Below are 21755 nucleotides of genomic sequence, written 5' to 3'. Positions count from 1 at the left end.
CTTACTTTCATTGGGTTTCGGGTTTTTTTTTACTTAATCAATGTTGTCATTAGAATCTTTAAGCAAATAACCATGATCTACGGAGTCTGGAGGACATTTAATTGGGACAACTGAATGTATACACTATGCCACAAAATCCAGAACTTCAAGGGAGGAAAAACGGTAGACGTAAAAAGTATTTTTTGTATAAAAGGCCTTTGAAGGTCCTTCTAATGGTAGAAGGTAATTTTTTCTATGAATCGAATACCTTCAATAAGTTATATACGGACAGAAGTCCTTCTTCAATCTTCAAAGGACTTCTATAAACAGTGGAACTTTAATAGGTCTTCTGGGTATGATAGTTCCGCAGAAATTCTTCTTGAATAAAATACCATTTTTTAACCTTTTGGGGTGAAAATATCTTCAACAGGATCTTCATCAATAGAAACTCTCTAACAGGTCTGTGTGTATGCTAAGAAAGGCCTCAAGAAGTGCTCTGGTGTCAGAAAATATTTAAAACGTCTTCTAAGAACAGAAGATTTTCAACATATCTTGAAATAAGAAAGGTCACAAAAGACATTCCGTAGACAGAACAGCTTCAAAAGGTGTTCTTTAGAAAGAATATACTTCGAAAGTTCTTGTGCAGACATAAGACCTTCTACAAGCATATTATAGAAAGAAAATCCTCTATAGGTCTTCTACAACAACTCCAGGTGGAAGACCTCCTACAAGTCTTCTTTAGAAAGAAAACCTTCCACAGATATTCTACAGACAGAAGGTGTCCTATAGATAGGAGAACTTCTACGGGTTTGCAGAAGACCTTCTGCCTCCTACAGGTCCTCTATAGGCAGAAAACCTTTCACAGATATTCTACAGACAGAAGGTGTCCTATAGACAGGAGAACTTCTACGGGTCTGCAGGTCTTCTATAGACCGAAGACCTTCTGCAGGTCTTCCATAGACCGAAAACCTTCTGTAGGTCTTCTATAGACCGAAGACCTTCTGCAGGTCTTCTATAGACCGAAAACCTTCTGTAGGTCTTCTATAGACCGAAAACCTTCTGTAGGTCTTCTATAGACCGAAAACCTTCTGTAGGTCTTCTATAGACCGAGGACCTTCTACAGGTCTTCTGTAGACAGAATACTTTTCACAGGTCTTTTATAGTCCGTAGAACTTTTGGAGGTCTTCTATAGACAGAGGGCCTTCTGCAGGCCCCTACATTTTTTTTAACAGAAAATCTTCTTCTATACGCAGAAGACCTTCTACAGGTCTTCTATGGACAGAAGAACTCCTACAGGTGTTCTATAGACAAATGATCTTCTATAGGTATTCTATAGACAGAAACCTTCCACAAGTTTTCTATAGACAGAACACCTTATTTAGCTACTCTATAGATAAAAGACCTTCTAAAGGTCTCCTATAGACCAAGGACCTTCTAGAGGTCTTTTATAAACAAAATACATCCTACAGATATTTTTTAGACAGAATACCTTCCACAGGCCTTCTTTAGACATAAGACCTTCCACAGGTCTTCTATGAATATAACACCTTCCACAGGCCTTCTCTGAATAAAACACCTTTTACAGGTCTTTCATGTCCAATAGACAGAAGACCATCTACATGTCTTCTGTGGACAGGAGACTTACTACAGGTCTTCTATCGACAGACCACACATAGATCTTCTTCAGACTGGAGACTCCCTATAGGTCTTCTTCAGATAGAAGACCTTCCACAGGTCTTCTATAATAGAATACCTTTTACATTTCTTCTAAAACAGAATACCTTCCACAGGACTTCTATGGGCAGATGACATTCTATAGGTTTGCTGTGGACAGAGGATTTCCTACAGGTCTGCAATAGACAGAATATGACCTGCGGACATATGACCTTTAACAGATCTTCTACGGATAGAAGACCTTCTACAGGCCTTCTATGAACAGAGGACCTTTTTCGGGTCTTCTATAGACGATAGACCTTTTACAGGTCTTCTATAGACAGAAGACATTCCACAGGTCTTCTACAGGAAGAAACCCCTCTCAGGTCTGCTATATAACTTCTGTTATAACTTTGTTTATAACAGAAGAGCTTCTAGAGGTCTTGTATATACGAAAAAACTTTCTGATGGTCTTCCATAGAGATAAGGTCTGTCGCAGCTGTCGCTAGATGAAATGCCTTCTTGAAGGTCTTCTATGTAGAGAATATCTTTGAAGGACCAAGTTGTAGACCTCTTATAAATGCATACTTGCTTTTCTTGAAAGTATTTGTCTTTTATTGATTAAAACAACATCTAAGGTCGTCTATGGTCAGATGAGACCTTTGGATGGTATTAAGCATTATTTACCCGAAAATGTATTTAATGATCTAAAAATTATGCTACATAGTGTAATTGTTGTTCCCAATTTCCGTTCTGCCGAGCATAGCTAATTAAAAGTTAAGTGCTTAAAATTCCTTTGACCACTCGATTCTTCCACTTTGTTTGCCAGTGAATCTGTTTCTTTTTTGTCTTCGAATTTTATTTCCTAACTAATTTGTTGTATTTTTTTCTTTTCATCATTCTGTGTTATGTTTTTTTTATAATATGCTCTTTCTTCCTGCTCTCTCATTGGCTCATTACTTCTACTACTACTACTGACTAAATGTTATATTGAGTGACGGACACTTTCGGACATTCTGTCGCTGATTATTAATATTTATAACGGGTATCATTTGATTTGGTGTAGCGGATACGGAAGTGAATTGTCTTACCATGCCACTGCCCAACTGTTGCAGCAGGCCCGAACCGGAGCCCAGCGGGCCGGACGACAGTGCTGCTGAGGTACGCCTGGAACGTATCGATTGCATGCTCGATGACAATAAGAACGGTACACTGCTCGAGGTGTTCGGCATCGATCCACCCTGTTTGTTGGATGATAATAAAGGAGATTTCTTTGGAAGATTAATAAAAGTCTTGGAAAATTGCACGTGAGAGTTTGTTGCTCGTGTGTGTGTGGGTGTGTGTATGTGTGGTGGTGTGCGTTTTAGAAATACAAAAAAGTTACAACTTTTGACAATAAAATATTATCATGTGCGAAAATGTGCTTTTAGGTAAGATAAAATACAAATGGGACGACTTCTCAACGCCCACATAAAAGTACGGAAAATAAAAATGAAAAGAAAACTTTAAATAAACAGAAATACATGTTTCACACTTAGGCAGGGCAGACACATTATTTTATTCATAGAAAACAAAGAGAAGATGGAGAACATGATATAGCAACAAAGTTGTTGTTTTCATAAATTTATGATGAAATATTTTGTCGAGTTTAAATAATTCCTATGAATTTTAAAATTCATTCATTCAGCATTGGATATGCAAATGAAAATTGTAGTCCGGTCGAGGAATTTGTGAAAACCCTTTTTTTCGCTATGAAATTTAATAACATTGCTATGTCTGGCTGTTGATAACTTACACATACGTACATACATATTTAATATAAGCCAATAAAATGTGAACGTTTCAGATACAAATTCTGATGAAATTCAAAATTTGGGGGGGGGGGGGGGGGGGGGGCGATGATATGAAAATGAAATTGCCATCAAATATGATCAAATATGCACAACACTTTGCCTTCTCGGGAATTTATTTAAATAAATGTGAATTCTTAAAGAGATTTTAATAATGTTTCAATTGAAAATGAGAGGTATTTGTTGGGGGAATATGTATTTAATATACCAAGGTATTTGAATAAGATACCGTTATATTGGCTGAAATACAGGTTTGCTTGGCAAGGTAAAGTGGTGAGCTGATTTTGGGTTAAAAGGTTGTTAGATTTGCAAATATCGCTTAGTAACCTAAATGAAGGGGACAATAAGAAGGTCATAAATCCATAAATGAAAGAGCTTCTGTGGACAGAGGATCTTCTAGATGTCTTCTATAGCCAGAAGAGCTTCGACAGGCCTTCTATAGCCAGAGGAGCTTCTGCAAGTCTTCTATAGCCAGAAACCTTCTAAAGTAAAATATCCTAAATAAATAAAGAAAAAGGTCCTCCCTAAATGAAAGAAAGAACATTTGAAGGTTTTCTATTGACAAAACATCTTCTTCAGATCTTCAATAGATATACGATGTTTTCCAGCTCTTATATAGACAGTACATCTTCCGCAGATCTTCCAGAGACAGGAGACTTTTTAAAGGTTCTCTATAGACAGAAGACTTACAGGTGTTCTCTAGACAGAATGGCTTCTACAAGTCTTCTGTGGACAGAGGACATTCTACAAGTCTTCTGTGGACAGAAGACCTGCTACAAGTCTTCTGTGGACAGAAGAACTTCTGCAGTTCTTCTATAGACGGAAAATCTTATACAAATCTTATATTGCCAAAATAACTTCTACAAGTCTTCTGTGAACAAAAGAACTACTACAGGTCTTTCATAGCTAGAAGTCCTTCGACAAGTCTTCTATAGCCAGAAGACCTTCTGCAGGGGTTCTATAGCCAGAAGAACTTCTACAGGTCTAATATAGCCAGAAGACCTTCCACATGTCTTCTATCGGCAGAAGACCTTCCACAGGTCTTCTATAGCCAGAAGACTTTCCACATGTCTTCTATCGACAGAAGACCTTCCACAGGTCTTCTATAGCCAGAAGACTTTCCACAGGTTTTCTATAGCCAGAAAACTTTTTACCGGTCTTCTATAGCCAGAAGACCTTCTAAAGGCCTTCCATAGCCGGGGGAGCTTCTAAAGGCCTTCCATAGCCAGGGGAGCTTCTACAGGTCTTCTATAGACCTTCTAAAGGTCTTTTATCGACAGAAGACCTTCCACAGTTTTTCTATAGCCAGATGACCTTCCACAGTTTTTACATAGCCAGAAGACCTTCTATGGCTAGAAGTCCTTCTACAAGTCTTCCATAGCCAGAGGAGCTTCTACAGGTCTTCTATAACCAGAAGACCTTCTATTACCAGAATACTTTCTACAGGTGTTCTATAGCCAGAAGACCTTCCGCCGGTCTTCTATAGACAGGAGACTATCTGCAGGTCTTCTATAGCCAGAAGACTTTCTTTAGGTCTTCTATAGACAAAAAGCTCTGAAGGTTTTCTATTGAAAGAATGCTTTCAACAAGTCTCCTATGGACAGAAGACATTCTACAAGTCTCCTATGGACCTTCTGCAGGTCTTCTCTAGACAAAAAACCTTCTTCAACTAATCTTTATGCAAAAGACCGTCTTCAAATTTCCTGGCCTTCTATTGAGAGCCGCATCATCATCTATTGAAACCCCTATCGTCTTCTTTTGTTGTTCTTCAATTGAAGGCCTGGTCTATTGAATACCTTATGGTCTTCTCTTAAAGACCTGATGGTTTTATCTTGAAGACTTGATGGACTTCTCTTGAAGACCTGATGGTCTTCTCTTGGAGACCTGATGGTCATCTATTAATGACCTTAGGGTCTTCAAGACCCCATTGTATTCTATTGAAAACATCATGGTCATTCACTAAAGACCTCATGGTCTTCTATTAAAGTCCTGATGACATTCTATAGAACAGCTGGTGGGCTTCCATTATAGACCTAATGGTATTCTATTAAAGGCACGGTGGTCTTCCATTGAAGACTACGTGGTAATCTAAAGACGTTAAGGTTTTCTATAGAAGACCCCAGGATCTTCTAATGACCACCTAATTGCTTTCTGGTGAAGGCATTACCGTCTTCAATTGAAGACCTGATTGTCTTCAATTCAAAACATCATAGCTTTTTTTGAAGATTCCATTGAAGATTCTATGGCCTTTTATTGAATATCTCATGGATTGCTATCGAATATCACATGATCTTCTGCTACTGATGTGGGCTTCCATTATAGACCTAGTAGTGGTCTATCGAAGGCACGGTTGTCTTCCATTGAACACTACGTGGTAATCTAAAGACTTTAAGGTTTTCTATAGAAGTCCGCAGGATCTTCTTATGACCACCTAATTGCTTTCTGTTGAAAGCATGACCGTCATCAATTGAAGACCTGATCGTCTTCAATTCAAAACTTCATAGCTTTTTTTTGAACATTCCATTGAAGATTCTATGGCCTTTTATTGAATATCTCATGGATTGCTATCGAATATCACATGATCTTCTGGTACTGTCTTCAGAGTCTTCTATTGAGGGTATCATGGTCCTCCATTAAATACCTCGTGGTCTTCTATGGAAGACCTCATGAATTTCTATTGAAGATATTATCCTCTTCAATTGAAGACCCGATGGGTCTCCTTTTGAAAACCTTAAAAATGTCGTAACAGGATTAAAAAAGGAAAGTAGACTCTATTTTTACAACAAATATTGTGTTGAAAACATTCGTTTGCCTTCTTCAATACCGAAAAAAGTGGTTAGTTTGTGAAACACGTATTTCTGTTTATGTTCCCTTTAAAGAACATAAAGTTAATTAAATAAGAATAAAAAACAACTGTATATTTAAAAAAAAAACAGATCATTCCATGTAAAAAGAAAATTTTGTTTTTCTCTCAGTTGAGACTTGTGTAATTACAATAAAAGTTAATTTCGACATAAATTGACATGTATGTTTGAGTGTATTTAACATTTGGATGTAGTATATAAATATATATTTTAGTGTACGACAAATTTTATTCATAACATAATAAATAATTTTGTGTGTGTGTTTTTTATTCCTTTTTGCTTTCAATCCAATGCATTTTTGCAACAATTTTTTGTTCATTTAAAAGAAACAACACAAATTAAAACAACGCAATTCAAAATAAACCAGACAGAGAAAAAACCACAGGACATTTTCACAGAAGTCACTCAACTCAAAACCTCAATAAAACGTCAACCACAAGAAAATTGAGAAAAAATAATAAAAAACACAAAACAAAATTTCGTTTATAGAATGAAAGGCAATTGAGACAGACAATTTGATAAAAAAAATGAATAAACAAACAATACAAAGATTGAATATTTAAAAAAAAAAACAGAAGAATTAAATAAATTGAAAAATATTAATGTGTGACATGAGTTGTGAATTTTGCTGATAGTTGAAGAGACCAAAAAAGTAGTTATTTACACAAAAATATTTATTAAATGCTTTATACCAATTTTATGTTACCGATTCAGAATTGCTCTTTCTTTAGAAAAATTAAGATATTTTAACATTTTTGATATATCATTAAATCGATTCAATGGGAAGAAATTCGGAAATTAACATCAGAAAGAGTAGGGTCGTACATATATTTTAACACTTGAACTACTGTAGACAGAAATATTAGAATGTAATATTTTTTGAAAAATAGATCGAGTTCGAAGATGACCCATGAAATAAAAATAAGTGGATTATTCTCTCTTTACAAATACAGTTCTTAATTAAAAAATATTGACTGATCATTGTAGTGCAATATCTGGTACTAGCCATCTAACACTCTTCTCCTTTTTACTAACCTCACTCCATACCGATAGGATCCCAAAATTCTTCTACCTCTTTTAGCGAAAAGTGCAACTTTGTTTTTAGATTCTTTACATCAGTTCGTGTAAGGCATTTTAGTATTAAAATTAATTATTAAGTTTGACAAAATTGTTTAATCAAAACTTCATATATCGCACTTCATTTTCAGACTTTTAAGTCTTTCTATTTCGTAAAGAATAATAGGAAAATGATCACCTTTTACACCACAAAGTCTTCGAAACCCTTTATTTTGAAGTTTACCTAGGAGGATATTTGTGAAACCATGCATACTAGTCCACATTTAATTTTTTTGTCCATAACTATTTCAAAGTCTTTGTATGTAAACCATAAAAACCCAAAGTCATCTCAATATTAAATTTCAGAACTTCAGCTCTATTGCTTCACTCAATATCTAACTTAGTACCATTTAGTACTTTTTGTGCAATAATGGTACACATTTCCAATACCACCATCTCTACCCCTTCACTTAGTACCCAATTTTGTACTAATTAGTACTTTTCGAACAAATATAGTACACATTTCCAAAACCACCTCCGTATCTCAGTTCCAGATACTAACAGAGACCTCAATATCAAATTTGAGGAGTCCAGCCCTATTCCCTCACCTAATACCCAATTAAGTACCACTTAGTACTTTTCGAACAACTATAGTAAACATTTCCAAAGCCACCTCCATATATTAATCCCAGATACTAACAGAGGCCTCAATATAAAACTTAAAAATTTCAGTTATATCCCTTCACCCAATACCAACTTTAGGACCATTTAGACCAATTACAGGGTGAGATAAAAAAACTGCAACACAGTCATATTCCATAAATTGTATTTTTTTTTTAATTTTATTGATTTGTTCGAATAGGTCACCTTTGGCACGAGTTATGGCCTTCAAACGGCCAATGAAACCGTCACATGCTGCCCGAATGTTGCTCTGCGGTATTTTGGCCAATACCGGCAAGACGCTTGATTGAGGTGATCGACACTTTGGTATTTTTTAGTGCCAACCTTGCTTTCCAAAATACTCCAGACACAATAGTCCAATGGATTGGTATTTGGAGATTTTGGTGGCGACTGTGAGCTGGAAATGAAGCGAGGAACCTCATTTTGTAACCATTCTTGGTTGGCGCGTACTAAGTGCGATGGTGCTGAGTCCTGTTGGAATGTCCAAGGTCTACGGCCAAAATGTTTGCGTCGTGCTCAATGCTTTAATACAAACTCCAGAATATTTTCGCGATAGTATTAGGCATTTATTCTGATGCCACGGTCGATTAATACGAGAGGAGAGCGACCATCGGCTGTTATGGCGGCCCACACCATCAACATGGCTGGCGATTGAGTTATTTTGGCCAACCGAAGGTGCACATTTTCAGCTGACCCCTCTGGCAAGTAAACACGATCATTTTCTTTGTTTACAAACTACTGGCCAACGAATGTTTTCTCATCGGAGAGGCAGAATTTCAATGGCTTAACCTCCAAGCTCATTTTTCAATATTTGCCGAACGGTATACTGCAATGTGTTCAGCCCACGCGCCATTTTTCGGCCACTGCGACGCAGGTTTCGATCAAGTCGCTTTTTTACGTTTCGAATCATTTCTGCTGATGTTGCTGTTTTCTTCCCTCCACTTCCTTGACGTCAGGCTACGCTACCAGTATCACGGTAACGAGCGATGGTACGAGACACAAAAGATTTATTCACATTTAAATGCTGGAGTATTCTAACGATAGCCACTGGAGGTTTTCCAGCCAAATATAAATCCAAATATAAAGAAATGAATTCCATCATAAATAACTTTTTTTTTTGGAAACGCTTGTACGCTTGTAAAAAGTATAATGAGATGTCAGTGGAATAATATTTACAGATGTCCGTCGAGTGGCTTAGAAATGACAGCAGTCTGAAGTTGGTTGCAGTTTTTTCATCTCACACGGTATATAGGTCCATGATATCGTATAGCCCACATACAACGGTACCCCCGGACATTCAGTATTTTTACGATTTTAGGAAATTAATTCAAATAATTTGTTTCGAATTTCATATTTAGAGCTCGCAATGTCTGTCATAGACTGTAGTATGACAAAAAATTGTCTATGCAGGTCCCATATATCATTACCTCCCTATATTCTGAATATTTCGTATTTGAAGTTCCTGATAGGTATTACATCCTGTGACAGAAAATTGTCTATGCAGGTTTAGGTCTTCGCATAGCCCCTATATAAGGGTACCTCCCTATATCCGGTATTTTGATTATTTTAGCTACATTAATCACCGATTTTGTTTTCAAGTTTCACATTTTAATACTCTAATGGCTTATGACAAATGTTGCCTATGCAAGTCCACTTCGTCGTATAGACGGTTTTTTTTTTTTTGGAAAATTGCCAAATTCTTTCCAGGAGGGTAGTCAAAGTTCGGCCCGGCTACAACTTCTTTATTTGTTTTAATATAGATTATATTCCAATGTAATTTAATGTTTCAGAAACCAATCTAAAATCCTAAAAATTTGCCTTTTACAAAATTGGTATAAAGCATTTTGAAAAAGCCATTAAATTGAATTAGAAAAATTATTAAAAAAAATATGATTACAATTAAAAAGAAAATGAAAACGTGTACTCACGATCATGCTCCGTGCAAGCTGCGTTGATTCGTTTTTTACAATATATTCCATTTTTGTTTTTTTTTTGTTTTTTGGTTTTATGAAAAGTAGTACACGTACGAAAGTAACGAAACCCAATCAAAAATCAAAAAAGGAACATCATCATCATCATGAACAGATAAAGAAGAAATAATGATAATACATACACGTAAGTAAGTAAGTAAGTAGGTAGGTAAATAGTAAATAGCAATTATGTATATAAGTCGAGAGAGAGAGAGAGAGAAAGAGAGCTGATGTTATTTCTTCTTCCTTTTTTTTTGATGGGCAAATTATTTGGCATTTGGCGATCAACCAAACTGCCAACCAACCAATCAAACAAAACTCATTAGAATAAGATTTTCTCATATTTATATATATAGGAATGTTGATATGTATATACGTAAAACAAATACAAATAACTGAACCAAAACAAACAAACGAACGAACAAACCAACAACAACGAAAATAACAACATGAAACGGATAATACAGATTGGATGTTGTTATGGAGGAAACGGAAATGGAAACAATCAAAACTCAATAAATAAGAATAAATAAGACGGAGAGACAGACAGACAGATACCAGGAACCATCATCATTAACATAGGTATGTTCCGAAGGGGGGAAAAAGAAGACAGTTTTGGACACAGAGGAATTAGTCTGGGATATTTGCAATTTATTTGTATATTTTTTGGGGGGGTTTTGTTTTTCTTGGTCGACGAACATGATGAGGACGTGGATAGAGAGCGGACACACATAAATCAGACATAAATCACATCAAATTATATTTCGAGGAACACAACAACAACAACAAATTAGGACACAAGGACACTCAAATCGAATTAAGGTTTTAGTTGAATTAATTTTGTTTTTCTTTAGTTTTTGATTTGTTACTTTTTTTTCTTCTTCATCCACATCACATCAGTCATCGACATCATGATCTTCATCATCATCTCCGTCGTCGTCATCGTCATCATCATTACCTTTGTAATCTTTTATCTTCTTTACAAATCATATTTTATTTTTTTCTTAGAACAAGGGATATGCATCTTATTTTTTGGGGGAATTTTATTTTAGCTCCAGACAGTAACTGTCGGATTTTGAGTGTGTGTGTGTATGTGTGTCTGTGAGTCGACTTGTTACTTAAAAATGCCATGTTTAGTAACAGTTGTGCGCATAATTGTGGTGTGGTGGTAGTAGTGGTGAGTGAGTTATTTAGTTAGTTAGTTGGTGTGGGTATCTTACGAATAGCATAGAAACAACTTTGTAACAATTTCACCAGACAGACAGTCAGACAGACAGACAACCAGAAGCAGACGTACAAAAAGAAGAAGACAAACTTCAAACGGAGGAGAAACAAACTTAGCAAAAAACACAGACATAAATTATGTTAATATAGAAATATTTTGGTTTTTTTTCGTTTTTGCATAATTTCAAATGAAATTCTTGGATGACAAGATTATCAGCAGCAGTTAGTCGGGGAAAATAGCAAAGGGAGGGTATTTAAGAAGTTAAAGTTGTGGATTTTTTTATTGGCAGCAAAAGTAAAAGAAAAATAAATCAGACATTTTAATATAAGTCCACAAAAATAAGGACCATAATTATTCACTTTGAAAATTTGGAACATCCTCATTCAATGCGTGTTATGACTATGGAATATACGAAAAATAACTTCTTTTTTCGAGGTTTGTTAAGGACCTCTAAAGGATATTTTGTTTTTCTTTCAAAGGTTTTCAATAAACAAAATACTTTTAAAAGACCTTCAGAATGTAAACGAACTTCCAAACCTTTACATGGACTTCTAGGTACTTCAAAGGATGTTTAAAGGTCAAAAGACCTTTCATGTATGAAACACTTTTTGAAGGTCTTCCATAGAAGTGCTTCATAGAAACATGTATTTTTCTTTGGACATTAGATCTGCAAAAGTGATTCTGGGAGGATTTTCGAAGGACCTATATGAACAGGAGACCTTTCTATCGACACCCATCAGCAGATAACCTACAAAAGCCCTTCTTTGGGCAGAATGCCGTCAATTGATCTTCTATGGTCTTTGAAATTTCCTCATTGGACAGAAGACTTTCGAAAGATCTTTGAAAGTAAAAAAGATACATTTGCATAAATTTTTATAGTCGGAAAATTTTTAAAAGTCTTCTGTGAACAAAAAACTTCAATTTTATGGACCGAAGTCTTTCAAAAGGTACAAAATGTTTGTCAGTGGTATTATATGGACAAAAAAGCATATAACGATATTCTACGGACAATCAATTTTTCTAAGGTTTCTACGGATAGAGAACTATCTAAAGTTGCTCGTGGCAAAACGACCTTTATTAACAAAAATCCTTCGAAAAGATTTTATTAGGGGAAGAGCTTGTTAACTTACAAAGGCCTGGGTGTAATACCTCTTTAAAGGGCACTAGTCTTAGAAAACTTCTATAAACAGACAATTTTCGAAGGAATGAAAAGGACTTAAAAAGTATTTATATGGACGGATAACCTTTAAGCGGTCTCTTACGGACAAAGGACTATGACCAGATCTTCTATGGACGGAGTTATTCGAGAGGTTTTTTTTATTAACAGAACAGATTTTTTGTGGAAACGTTGATGCACCGAATATGTCCGCAGTGTTTAGGTACCGAAAAGACTTCTAAAGACGTAATACGGGAAGAAACAGGTATCACGGATTCTATGGACGGAGATCTTCGAGGTTTTTTTATTAACAGAATACCATTTGTAAAAAATACTTTGTACATACTTTTGAGGGCGATTGAGGCGCTGGGAAAATGTAGAAATAAAAAATAAATGTTCTAAAATTAAATATTTCCCAGCCGCCATAAAATATCACATGTGAAGAATTCGGTGATCTTGTGCGCTGACGCATACGATAATGCGAGAGATAATAAAGGTTATGACCCACACGCACAGATATCGATGCGCTCAGTAGATGCACAAGACCACTTGAATGAAATTACAAGCAGCCCTGCAATGTTCTCCATTCAATATTAGAATAGATAAGGTTAAGTTAGATTAGTTTCGGTAGTACGTATGCAACATATAGAAATAAAAATAGAATTGAATCAACAGCCAAACCTTTCGGTTGGTTTTCTTTTCTCACTCACCATTAAAGGATCTTTTGTGGAATTAAAGGCCGTCTACAGGTATTATTTTTCTTTAAGACGTCCTATTTGTATCCTGTCAATAGAAGAGCTTCTGTGCATAAAATAGCGTCTTAATGTAACCTATCTCTAGAAAGTCTTCTAACGTCTCTTGTCTACAGAACATCTTCTATCTCTAGGAGATCTTCTAAAGGAGACTTTTTGAACGTGTTATGCATTGGTCTATAGGAGACCTTCTGAAGATATTTTATAGAAGACATTTTCTGCCTATTGAAAACCTTCTGCAAGTCTCCCATCTATTGGGCTTTCTGAAGGTCTTTTGTGGATCACGGGTCTATAGGAGACCTTCCCAATGTCTGCAGAGAACCTTCAAATGGTCTTTTTCTATAAGGGAGACTTTCTGAAAGTCTCCTGTCTATGGGAGACCTACTGAAGATCTTCTGTTTATGGGTGACCTACTGAAGGTCTTCTGTCTATAGGAGACCTTCTAAAGGTCCCCTGTCTACTTGGGACTTTATGAAGGCCTTCTGTCTATAGGGGTCGGGGAAGGACTTTTTTCTTTCTTTTCTTTCTGTCTATGGAAGACTTTATGGATGTCTCCTGTCAATGGGAGATCCTCTGAAGGCCTTCTGTCTACAGGGGACCTTCTGAAGGTCATCCGTCTATATTAAACCTTCTGAAGGTCTTTCGTCTATAGGAGACCTTCTGAAGGTCTTCCGTCTATAGGAGATCTTCTGAAGGTCTTCGGTCTATAGGAGACCTTCTGAAGATCTTCGGTCTATAGGAGACCTTCTGAAGGTCTTCTGTCTATAGGAGACCTTCTGAAGGTCTTCCGTCTATAGGAGACGTTTTTGGTTAAAGTAGAGCTAAAGCAGGTCTGCTGTCTATAGGAATCCTTCTGAAGGACTTCTGGTAATGGTAGAGCTGAAGCAAGTCTGCCGTCTATGGGAGACCTCCTGAAGGTTTTCTGTTTATAGCTGAACTTCTGTCTTCTGACTAAAGTATATTTCCTGAATGTTGTCTGCCCATAGAACACCTTCTGAATTTCTTTTATCTAAAATGGACACTTTGAACTGCTTCTCTCTACAGGAGAACTTCTAAAGGTATTCTCTCTGAAGATCCTTTGTCTATAGGAGAACTTCTGTCTGCGATGTTCTTTGGTCTATAGGAGACATTCTGAAGGTCTTCCGTCAATATGAGACTGTAAATAAGACTCTTTCTTGAGGTCTTTTATCAATAGGAGAATGTCTTTTTCTTTTGGAGACATTTTAAAGGTCGTCTGTATACAGGAGACCTTCTGAAGTCATTTTCTCATTCTGAAAGTTTTTTACCTATTGAAAACCTTTATGAGATTTTCTGTCTTCAGGAGACCCTCTTGAAGGTTTTTCATATGTCCCGTTTAAAGGTCTTCTCTTTATGTGACTTTCAGAAAGTTTTCTCTTTATAGGAGATCTTTTTAAGCACTTCAGTTCATAGCAGACCTTCCATAGGAGAAATTTTAAGTCTTCTGTTTATAGCAGATTTTAGAATATCTAATGTCTTCAGGGAACCTTTTGATTGATTTCCGTATATTCCTTCCAGGATGTTTTCTGCCAATGAAAATACTTTAAAGGCTTCTTTTAAAGATTCCCTTTTTTAAGTCAGTTTAAAGATCTTTAGTCTAAAGATCTCCCATAAGTTTTCTTTCCACTAAATTTTTTTCAGAATTTTTCGGTCTATAAAATACCTTAAGATCGTTCTCTATACAATATAGGTTACAGATCTTTATACTACAGAATACCTTCTGAATTTCTAGGTTCCATCCCTTATCTGCTTATGTTTTCACCGCAGAGATAATTGTCCATGAGTATTGGCCTATAGAAAAGGTCTACATCCTATTTAAATGAAGGTCTGCCGTCCATAAAATACCATTTGAACCTTTAAAGGTCTTTTGTTCATTGACAAAGGCCCTTCATATATTTTGCGTTGCATCAAAGTATTTTTTGATTTTGTTTTCAATTTTTTTACGCAAATTATTTTTATATTATTTTAATAATTTTTCTCTTCTCTTAATCCACGTTAATTCATTTTAATAACGAATTACGTATTTACCCTTTTGACTCATTGCTTTCTGCCGCAGCTGATAAAATTTGTTTGCCATTCCAAGGAATTAACACCAATTGCTCGAATCAATTAATGGCGGAAAAATATCAATAAAGGTGAACATAAATCATAAAACATCAATGAAATTCGTACGAAAAAGGCCAAATGGTAAAACAATAACAAAAACATAAAAAAGTAATGCAAAAGATAAACAACAAAACATAGCCGTGAAACAAAAGTCGAAATAAATAAAAATAGCGACCAAAAACACACTTTTCATTCTTGTTATTCCCATTCATCAAAAAGGAATGCAACAAACAGATAGACAAACAGTCAGTTGATAGGAAAGCGACGTTTTCATTTTCAATATTGTTCGTTCGTTGGTTTACTTTTTTTTTTTTTTTTTGAAAGAGACATCACCGACAGACGACAGTTAGAATACGAAATAGAGAAACAACGGGTAACAACTGTAAACTATTAGTGACATTTTGTACCCCAAGGTTTTCTTTTTGGATGAAAATAAAAAAGAAAACACTGAGATAATGGAAGAGAGGGTCAGGAGAATAACGGAAGTTTAAGTCGAGTTTACCCTTTGAGATTGTTTCTTTATAGAACGTGAATTGTTGAATGGATGACTGCAAGTATCCGGAATTAAATTTTGAATACTCAGAATAAAGCGATGTAATGACGTTGTTTTGCCACTTTTGGAAATCTAATAGATCGCGCATTTCTAGAAGACACTTGGAAGGTATGTCCGAGAGAAACCATTTTGAAAGGGTCTCTTATCCCATGTGTCTTTACAGGTCTCTAGAAGATCCGTTAGATTATTTTCTTCGGTGATTAGAAGACTTCTTGGAGTTCTTCTATATAAATAAGACATATGGTTCATCTTCTGTATGCTGTCGAAGGCCTGTCATATATTGCAGACATGTTGGGTGCCTTCTATATATAAGAAACGTCTTGCCATAGAGGTAGACATGTCCTATAGATGATGATTTCTTTCATTAATTTTCTCAATTGATACCTATTTTCCCTTTGAAATTCAATGGCAATAACTTTCTCAACAAGACCTTTAGAAATTTAGGTCGAAGTCCCAGGAAAAATTTTGAATATATTGACACTCTTTTAAATGTCTTTTGGAAAAAGAAGAATTTCCAAGAAGACCATGTAAAGGTTTTCCATGGACATAAAAACTATCGAAAGGACTTGCATAGACCGAAGACCTAATAAAGATCTGTAATGGACAGAAGACCTTAAAAAACAGTAGATTTTTTAAAGCTCTTCTATCGACAGAAGACCTTTTAAAGCTTTTCAATAGACAGATGTCCTCTTAAATCTCGTTTATAGGTAGAAGAGCTTTGTCTTTCTCTAAGACAGACATTCTGAGAGTCTTCTGTCGATAGGAGAACTTCTGAAGGTCTTCGGTCTATAGGAAACCTTCTGAATTTCTTCTGTCTATGGGAGACCTTCTGAACGTCATCGGTCTATAGAACTTCTGAAGGTCTGCTGTATATAGGATGCCATCTGAAGATCTTCGCCTGCAGGAGACTATCTGACGGTCTTCTGTCTATAGTTGTCCTTCTAAAGGTCTTCTGTCTTAAGGATACCTTCTAATGGTCTTCTGCTTATTTGGGACATTATAATGGTCTTCTGTCTTTGGGAGATCTTCTGAATGTTATCGGTCTATAGAACAACTTCTGAAGACTTAAAAGACTTCTTCTTTTTTGTATGTCCCTTTAAAAGGCATTCTGTCTATGGGAGACCTTCAGAGGGTCTTCTCGCTATAGTATATAGCTTTTTAAAGCCCTTCTATCGACAAAAGACTTTTTAAAGCTTTTCTAAAGGCAGAAGACATTTTAAATCTCGTCTACAGGTAGAAAGATTTTAAAGTTCTAAGGCAGAAGAACTGTTAAAGCTCTTCTATGGATAGAAGAACTTTTAAAGCTCTTCTATAGATTGAAGAACTGTTAAAGTTCTATGGATGGAAGACCTTCTAAAGCTCTTCTATGGATAGAAGACCTTTTAAGACTCCTCTGTGGATAGAAGACCTTTTAAAGCTCCTACACTGACAGAATGCCTCTTAAATCTCGTCTATGGATAGAAGACCCTTTGAAGCTCTCATGGAGGCAGAAGACCTTTAAAGCTCTTCTATAAACATAAGACCTTTTATAGTTCTTCTATGGACAGAAGATCTTTTAAAGCTCTTTTGTGGACAGAATACCTTTTAAAGCTCTTCAGAAGACCTTTTAAAGCTCTTCTATGGACAGAGGTTCTTGTAAGACATATACAAATCCTATTAAAGACAGACTGTATAGCAGCTTTAAAATATATTTTGACTATAAAAAGCTTTTCAAGTTAACTGTCCATAGAAAGGCTATACGAAGTCCTTTATCTAGAGACGTGTTGTACATGGCCCTCTTTCGGAATTGTTCTGTTCATGAATGGATTTTTAAACCTCATAAGGATTTCGATCTATCTCTATGGACCGAAGAACCTTGAAAATCTTATATAACGTCTTCTCTATAGAGGGTATTTTTCAGACATACCCTTTTATGTCTGAAAAATACCCCCTATAGAGAAGACGTTATATAAGATTTTCAATGTTCTTCGTCTTCTATACAAATTGTGTTCCTCTCTATTACCCTTGACAAATTATATATCCTTAAAGGCGTGTTGGATATATAAATTGGTATAGACGACATATAAGAGGTCTTCTAGGTATGGACGACCTGTTGGAGGTCTTCCAGGTGTAGAAGACCTGTTGGAGGTTTTCTAGGTGTAGAAGACATATTGAAGGCTTTCTGTGTATAGAAAAGCCTTATGCGTCTTCTATAAAAAATGTATTATTCTCTATTACCCTTGAGGACATTACCATTGCATATCAACGGGGCAGTAGTTCATTATCTTTTAAGTATAGCCCTTCCAAAACCATCGAAAACAAAATCACTTTTCACGTCTTCCTCATAAATATTCGTGATTTATTAATGACAGCAATGCCAAGGGAAGCATATTTTTTTGTTTCGTGGAACGAGTGCTTATATATTAATCCCTCTTCGTTTCTTGCTCCATATCTTCTTCATAAAAAACCAAAACAAAACAGGAGAAAAAAACATATCGACACATCAGAAAGGCATTGACTCTCCGTATTTTTCGGTATCAGTTGCCTTATGCATTTGGCAACATAATTAAAGGGTTCGAGCCAAGTTTAATACAGTTATCCACTTTCAGTTCACAAACAACCGCTCATTTGCATCGCTTTATTCTGGTCCCCCCCACCATGACATAATCTTGCCACAAGGATTCTTTTTGTGCTCGGCAATACATCAGCTGTCGCTGGTAACATCATTTTTTTTGCCCGGGCGAAATATTAGAGGGTTTCTTCGGCATCGTTTTTTTTTTTCTCCTCCACAAACAACGAGTTAAAAGCAACAACACCAACAACAAAAATCAAGAGTTACAATCAAAAGGTAAAGAGCTTAGAACAGCGAGAGAGAGAGAGTGATGGAATTTCTTCCCCCAAAACCAAAAAGCAAAGTGAGAAAAAAAAAGAAACTGAAATGCAATTAAAAATTTAAAAGACTTTAATTCAGTTGGTGGTTTTAACTTAGGAACAGAATTCAACTCCAGGTGTTGAGGTGAAAAGAAAAAGAGCAGGAAAACAAGGATACAAATAAAAAAAAATATGAAACACAGGAAAAAAGACAACACAGTAGAATACAAAAGGTCGACGAGACACGCAGCATGAAATCAACGACAGAACGAACGAATGAACGAACGAACCAACCAGCCACCATTCAAACTCGAACAAGCATTATTTTGTTTTGTTTTTTTTTTTCGTTTGTTATTGTTGTTGTCAGGTGATGATTTTAAGTTTTTTAGACTTACTACATAGACAGACGATGAGGGAACCGACAGACTTGATCCTGAGCCACCTCTTGCACCGAAACCATATGCCTAGTATAAGTGAGTTAAGAATGTATATATGTGAGTAAATGAGAATGCAGTTGTTGTTAAATATGTTAAATAATTTTTGTACAAAAGCAGGGTATTGTTTTTTATACAAGCTAGAGCGATTTAAGTGGTCCATTTGTTAGAGGAAGGTGTGACTAAAAAAAATTAAGAGGAATCATGTTCGGTCAGGTCTTAATTGTATTATATGTTTGTTTCATACATTGAAGACTTCCAACACGTCTTTCATACATGGTCTGATCTTCCATGTATACATGTCCTGGAGGAGGTTTTTTTAATGTATGGAAGACCTTTTGGAGGGTTTCTTTGTAAAGAAGATCTATTGGAGGATTTCTTTAAAAAGAAGACCTGTTTGGAGGTATTTTAGGTTGAAATCCTTCTAGCCATGTTGAAAGTCTTCTAGTCCTGTTGGAAGTCTTCTAGGCATAGAAGACCTGTTTAAGGTCTTCTAGGTATAGAAGACCTGTTGGAGGTCTTCTAGCTATACAAGATCTGTTTGTGGTCCATTAGGCTTAGCAGACCTGTTGTAGGTCTTCTAGGCTTGGAAGACCTTTTGGAAGTCTTCTATCTTTAGCAGACCCTTTTGGAGGTCGTCTATGTTTAAAATTCCCCTTGGAAGCCTTCTATCGGAGCTCTTCTAGTTGAAGAAGACCGTTGGAGGTCTCCTAAGTGTAGAACACCTGGTGAAAGTCTTCTAGGTATAGAAGACATGTTAGAGGCTATTTAGATATAAAAGCCATATTGGAGGACTTCTAGGTATAGAAGACATGTTAGAGGTCTTTTAGGTATAAAATACATGTTGGAGATCTTCTATGTATAGAAGTTGGGAGTCTTCTAGTAATGGAACACCTGGTGGGGTTTTCTAGGCATAGAACACCTGTTGGAGAACTCCTAGGTATAGAGTACCTGGCGGAAGTCTTCTAGATATAGAAGACATGTTGGATATATAAATTGGTATAGACGACATAATAGAGGTCATCTAGATATAGGAGACCTGTTGGAATTCTTCTTGGCGTAGAAGACCTCTTGGAGGCCTTCTTTGTGTAGAAGAACTATTGGATGTCTTCTGGTGTAGAAGAACTCTTGGAGGTCTTCCTTGTACAGACGATCTATTGGAGGCCATTTATGCTTGGAATATCTGTTGGAGGAATTATATATATAGAAGACCTTTTGGAGGTCCTCTAGTCTTAGAAGACCTTTTCGAAGTCTTTTATGCTTAGAAGACCTGTTGGAGGTTTTCTAGGTATAGAAGACATGTTGAAGGTTTTCTATGGAGGTATTCTAGGCTTAGAAAACCTGTTGGAAGTCATATATCCTTCGAAGGTCTGTTGGAGATCGTCTGTCTTTAGAAGACCTCTTGGAGGTCGTCTATGTTTAGAATTCCTCTTGTGGGTCTTCTAGTTGTAGAAGACATGTTGAAGGAATTCTATGTATAGAAGGTCTGGAGGTCCTATAGGATTAGAAGGTCTGTTGGAAGTTTTTATGCTTCGAAGACCTGTTACAGTTCGTCTATCTTAAGAAGACCTCTTGGAGGTCGTTTATGTTTAGAATACCTCTTGGAGGTGTTCTAGGTATAGAAGACCTGTTGGAGGTCTTCTAGGCTTAGAAAACCTGTTGAATTTTTCTATCCTAAGAAGGACCTCTTGGAGGTCGTCTATCCTTAGAATACCTCTTGGAAGTCGTCTATGTTTAGAAGACCTCTTGGAGGTCGTCTATGTTTAGAAGACCTCTTGGAGGTCGTCAAGTTTAGGATACCTCTTGGAGGTCGTCTATCTTTAGAAGACCTCTTGGAGGTCGTCTATCTTTAGAAGACCTCTTGGAGGTCGTCTATCTTTAGAATACCTCTTGGAAGTCGTCTATGTTTAGAAGACCTCATGGAGGTCGTCTATGTTTAGAAGACCCTTTAGAGGTCTTCTAGATATAGAAGACCTGTTGGGGGTCTTCTAGATATAGAAAATATGGTGGAGGTCTTCGAAGTGTTGAAGACCTGTTGGGGGTCTTCTAGGTATAGGAGATCTGTTGAAGGTCTTATAAGTATTGATGTCCTGTATGAGGTCTTCTAGGAATGGAAGAGCTGTAGAAGTTCTTCTATGTATGGAAGACCTGCTGGGTCCCTTCTAGGTATTAACGAAGGACTTACATGTCCTGTAGAAGTTACATACGTTTGATTCTTCTAAATCGCTTTCTCAATTGATTCCTATTTCCCTTTTGACATTCAATGGCAATGAATTTTCCAACAATTTTTGCCATTTAATTTCAAATAATATCCATTATGTCCTAAACTAATCCTTTAGTATCAAGGCTGTTGAAATAATAAATAAAACTCTAACAGGACGAACTTAGAATGTTACAAAACCCCTTAAACGTGAAAGGACATTGTAACTCTTTCGCTTTGTGGCAAATGGCTCTTTTTTTGCAGTGGCAAGGATAAAGTGAGTCCTTTATTTTCAACAGCCAAAACAAAAACAAATTTCAAATGGACCTTTTTATTAAATCTCATAGCTTGTATATTATATACCCTCATGAATTAGTTTATTTGAGTGTGTTTGTGTGCGAATTTGGT

The 21755-nt window shown here is 36.2% G+C and overlaps 1 protein-coding gene across 1 annotated transcript in view; it reads right to left on the bottom strand.

Annotated features, from left to right (window-relative positions):
• Window positions 1–2603: 2603 nt before the first annotated feature.
• Window positions 2604–21755, bottom strand: part of LOC101897672 (SCY1-like protein 2) — a 98905-nt gene continuing 79753 nt past the window's right edge. The window contains exons 18-19 of the mRNA XM_059127515.1: window positions 19109–19177; window positions 2604–2903 (exon numbers count right to left, since the gene is read on the bottom strand). Of these exons, the coding sequence (XP_058983498.1) occupies window positions 2604–2903; window positions 19109–19177 (369 nt within the window). The remainder of the gene's footprint in view (window positions 2904–19108; window positions 19178–21755) is intronic.

Source organism: Musca domestica, unplaced genomic scaffold, assembly GCF_030504385.1.
Source record: "Musca domestica strain aabys unplaced genomic scaffold, Musca_domestica.polishedcontigs.V.1.1 45, whole genome shotgun sequence".
NCBI classification, from domain to species: Eukaryota; Metazoa; Arthropoda; class Insecta; order Diptera; family Muscidae; genus Musca; species Musca domestica.
The sequence above is the reverse complement of the archived record's forward strand: the minus strand, read 5'-3'. Positions and strand labels throughout refer to the sequence as shown.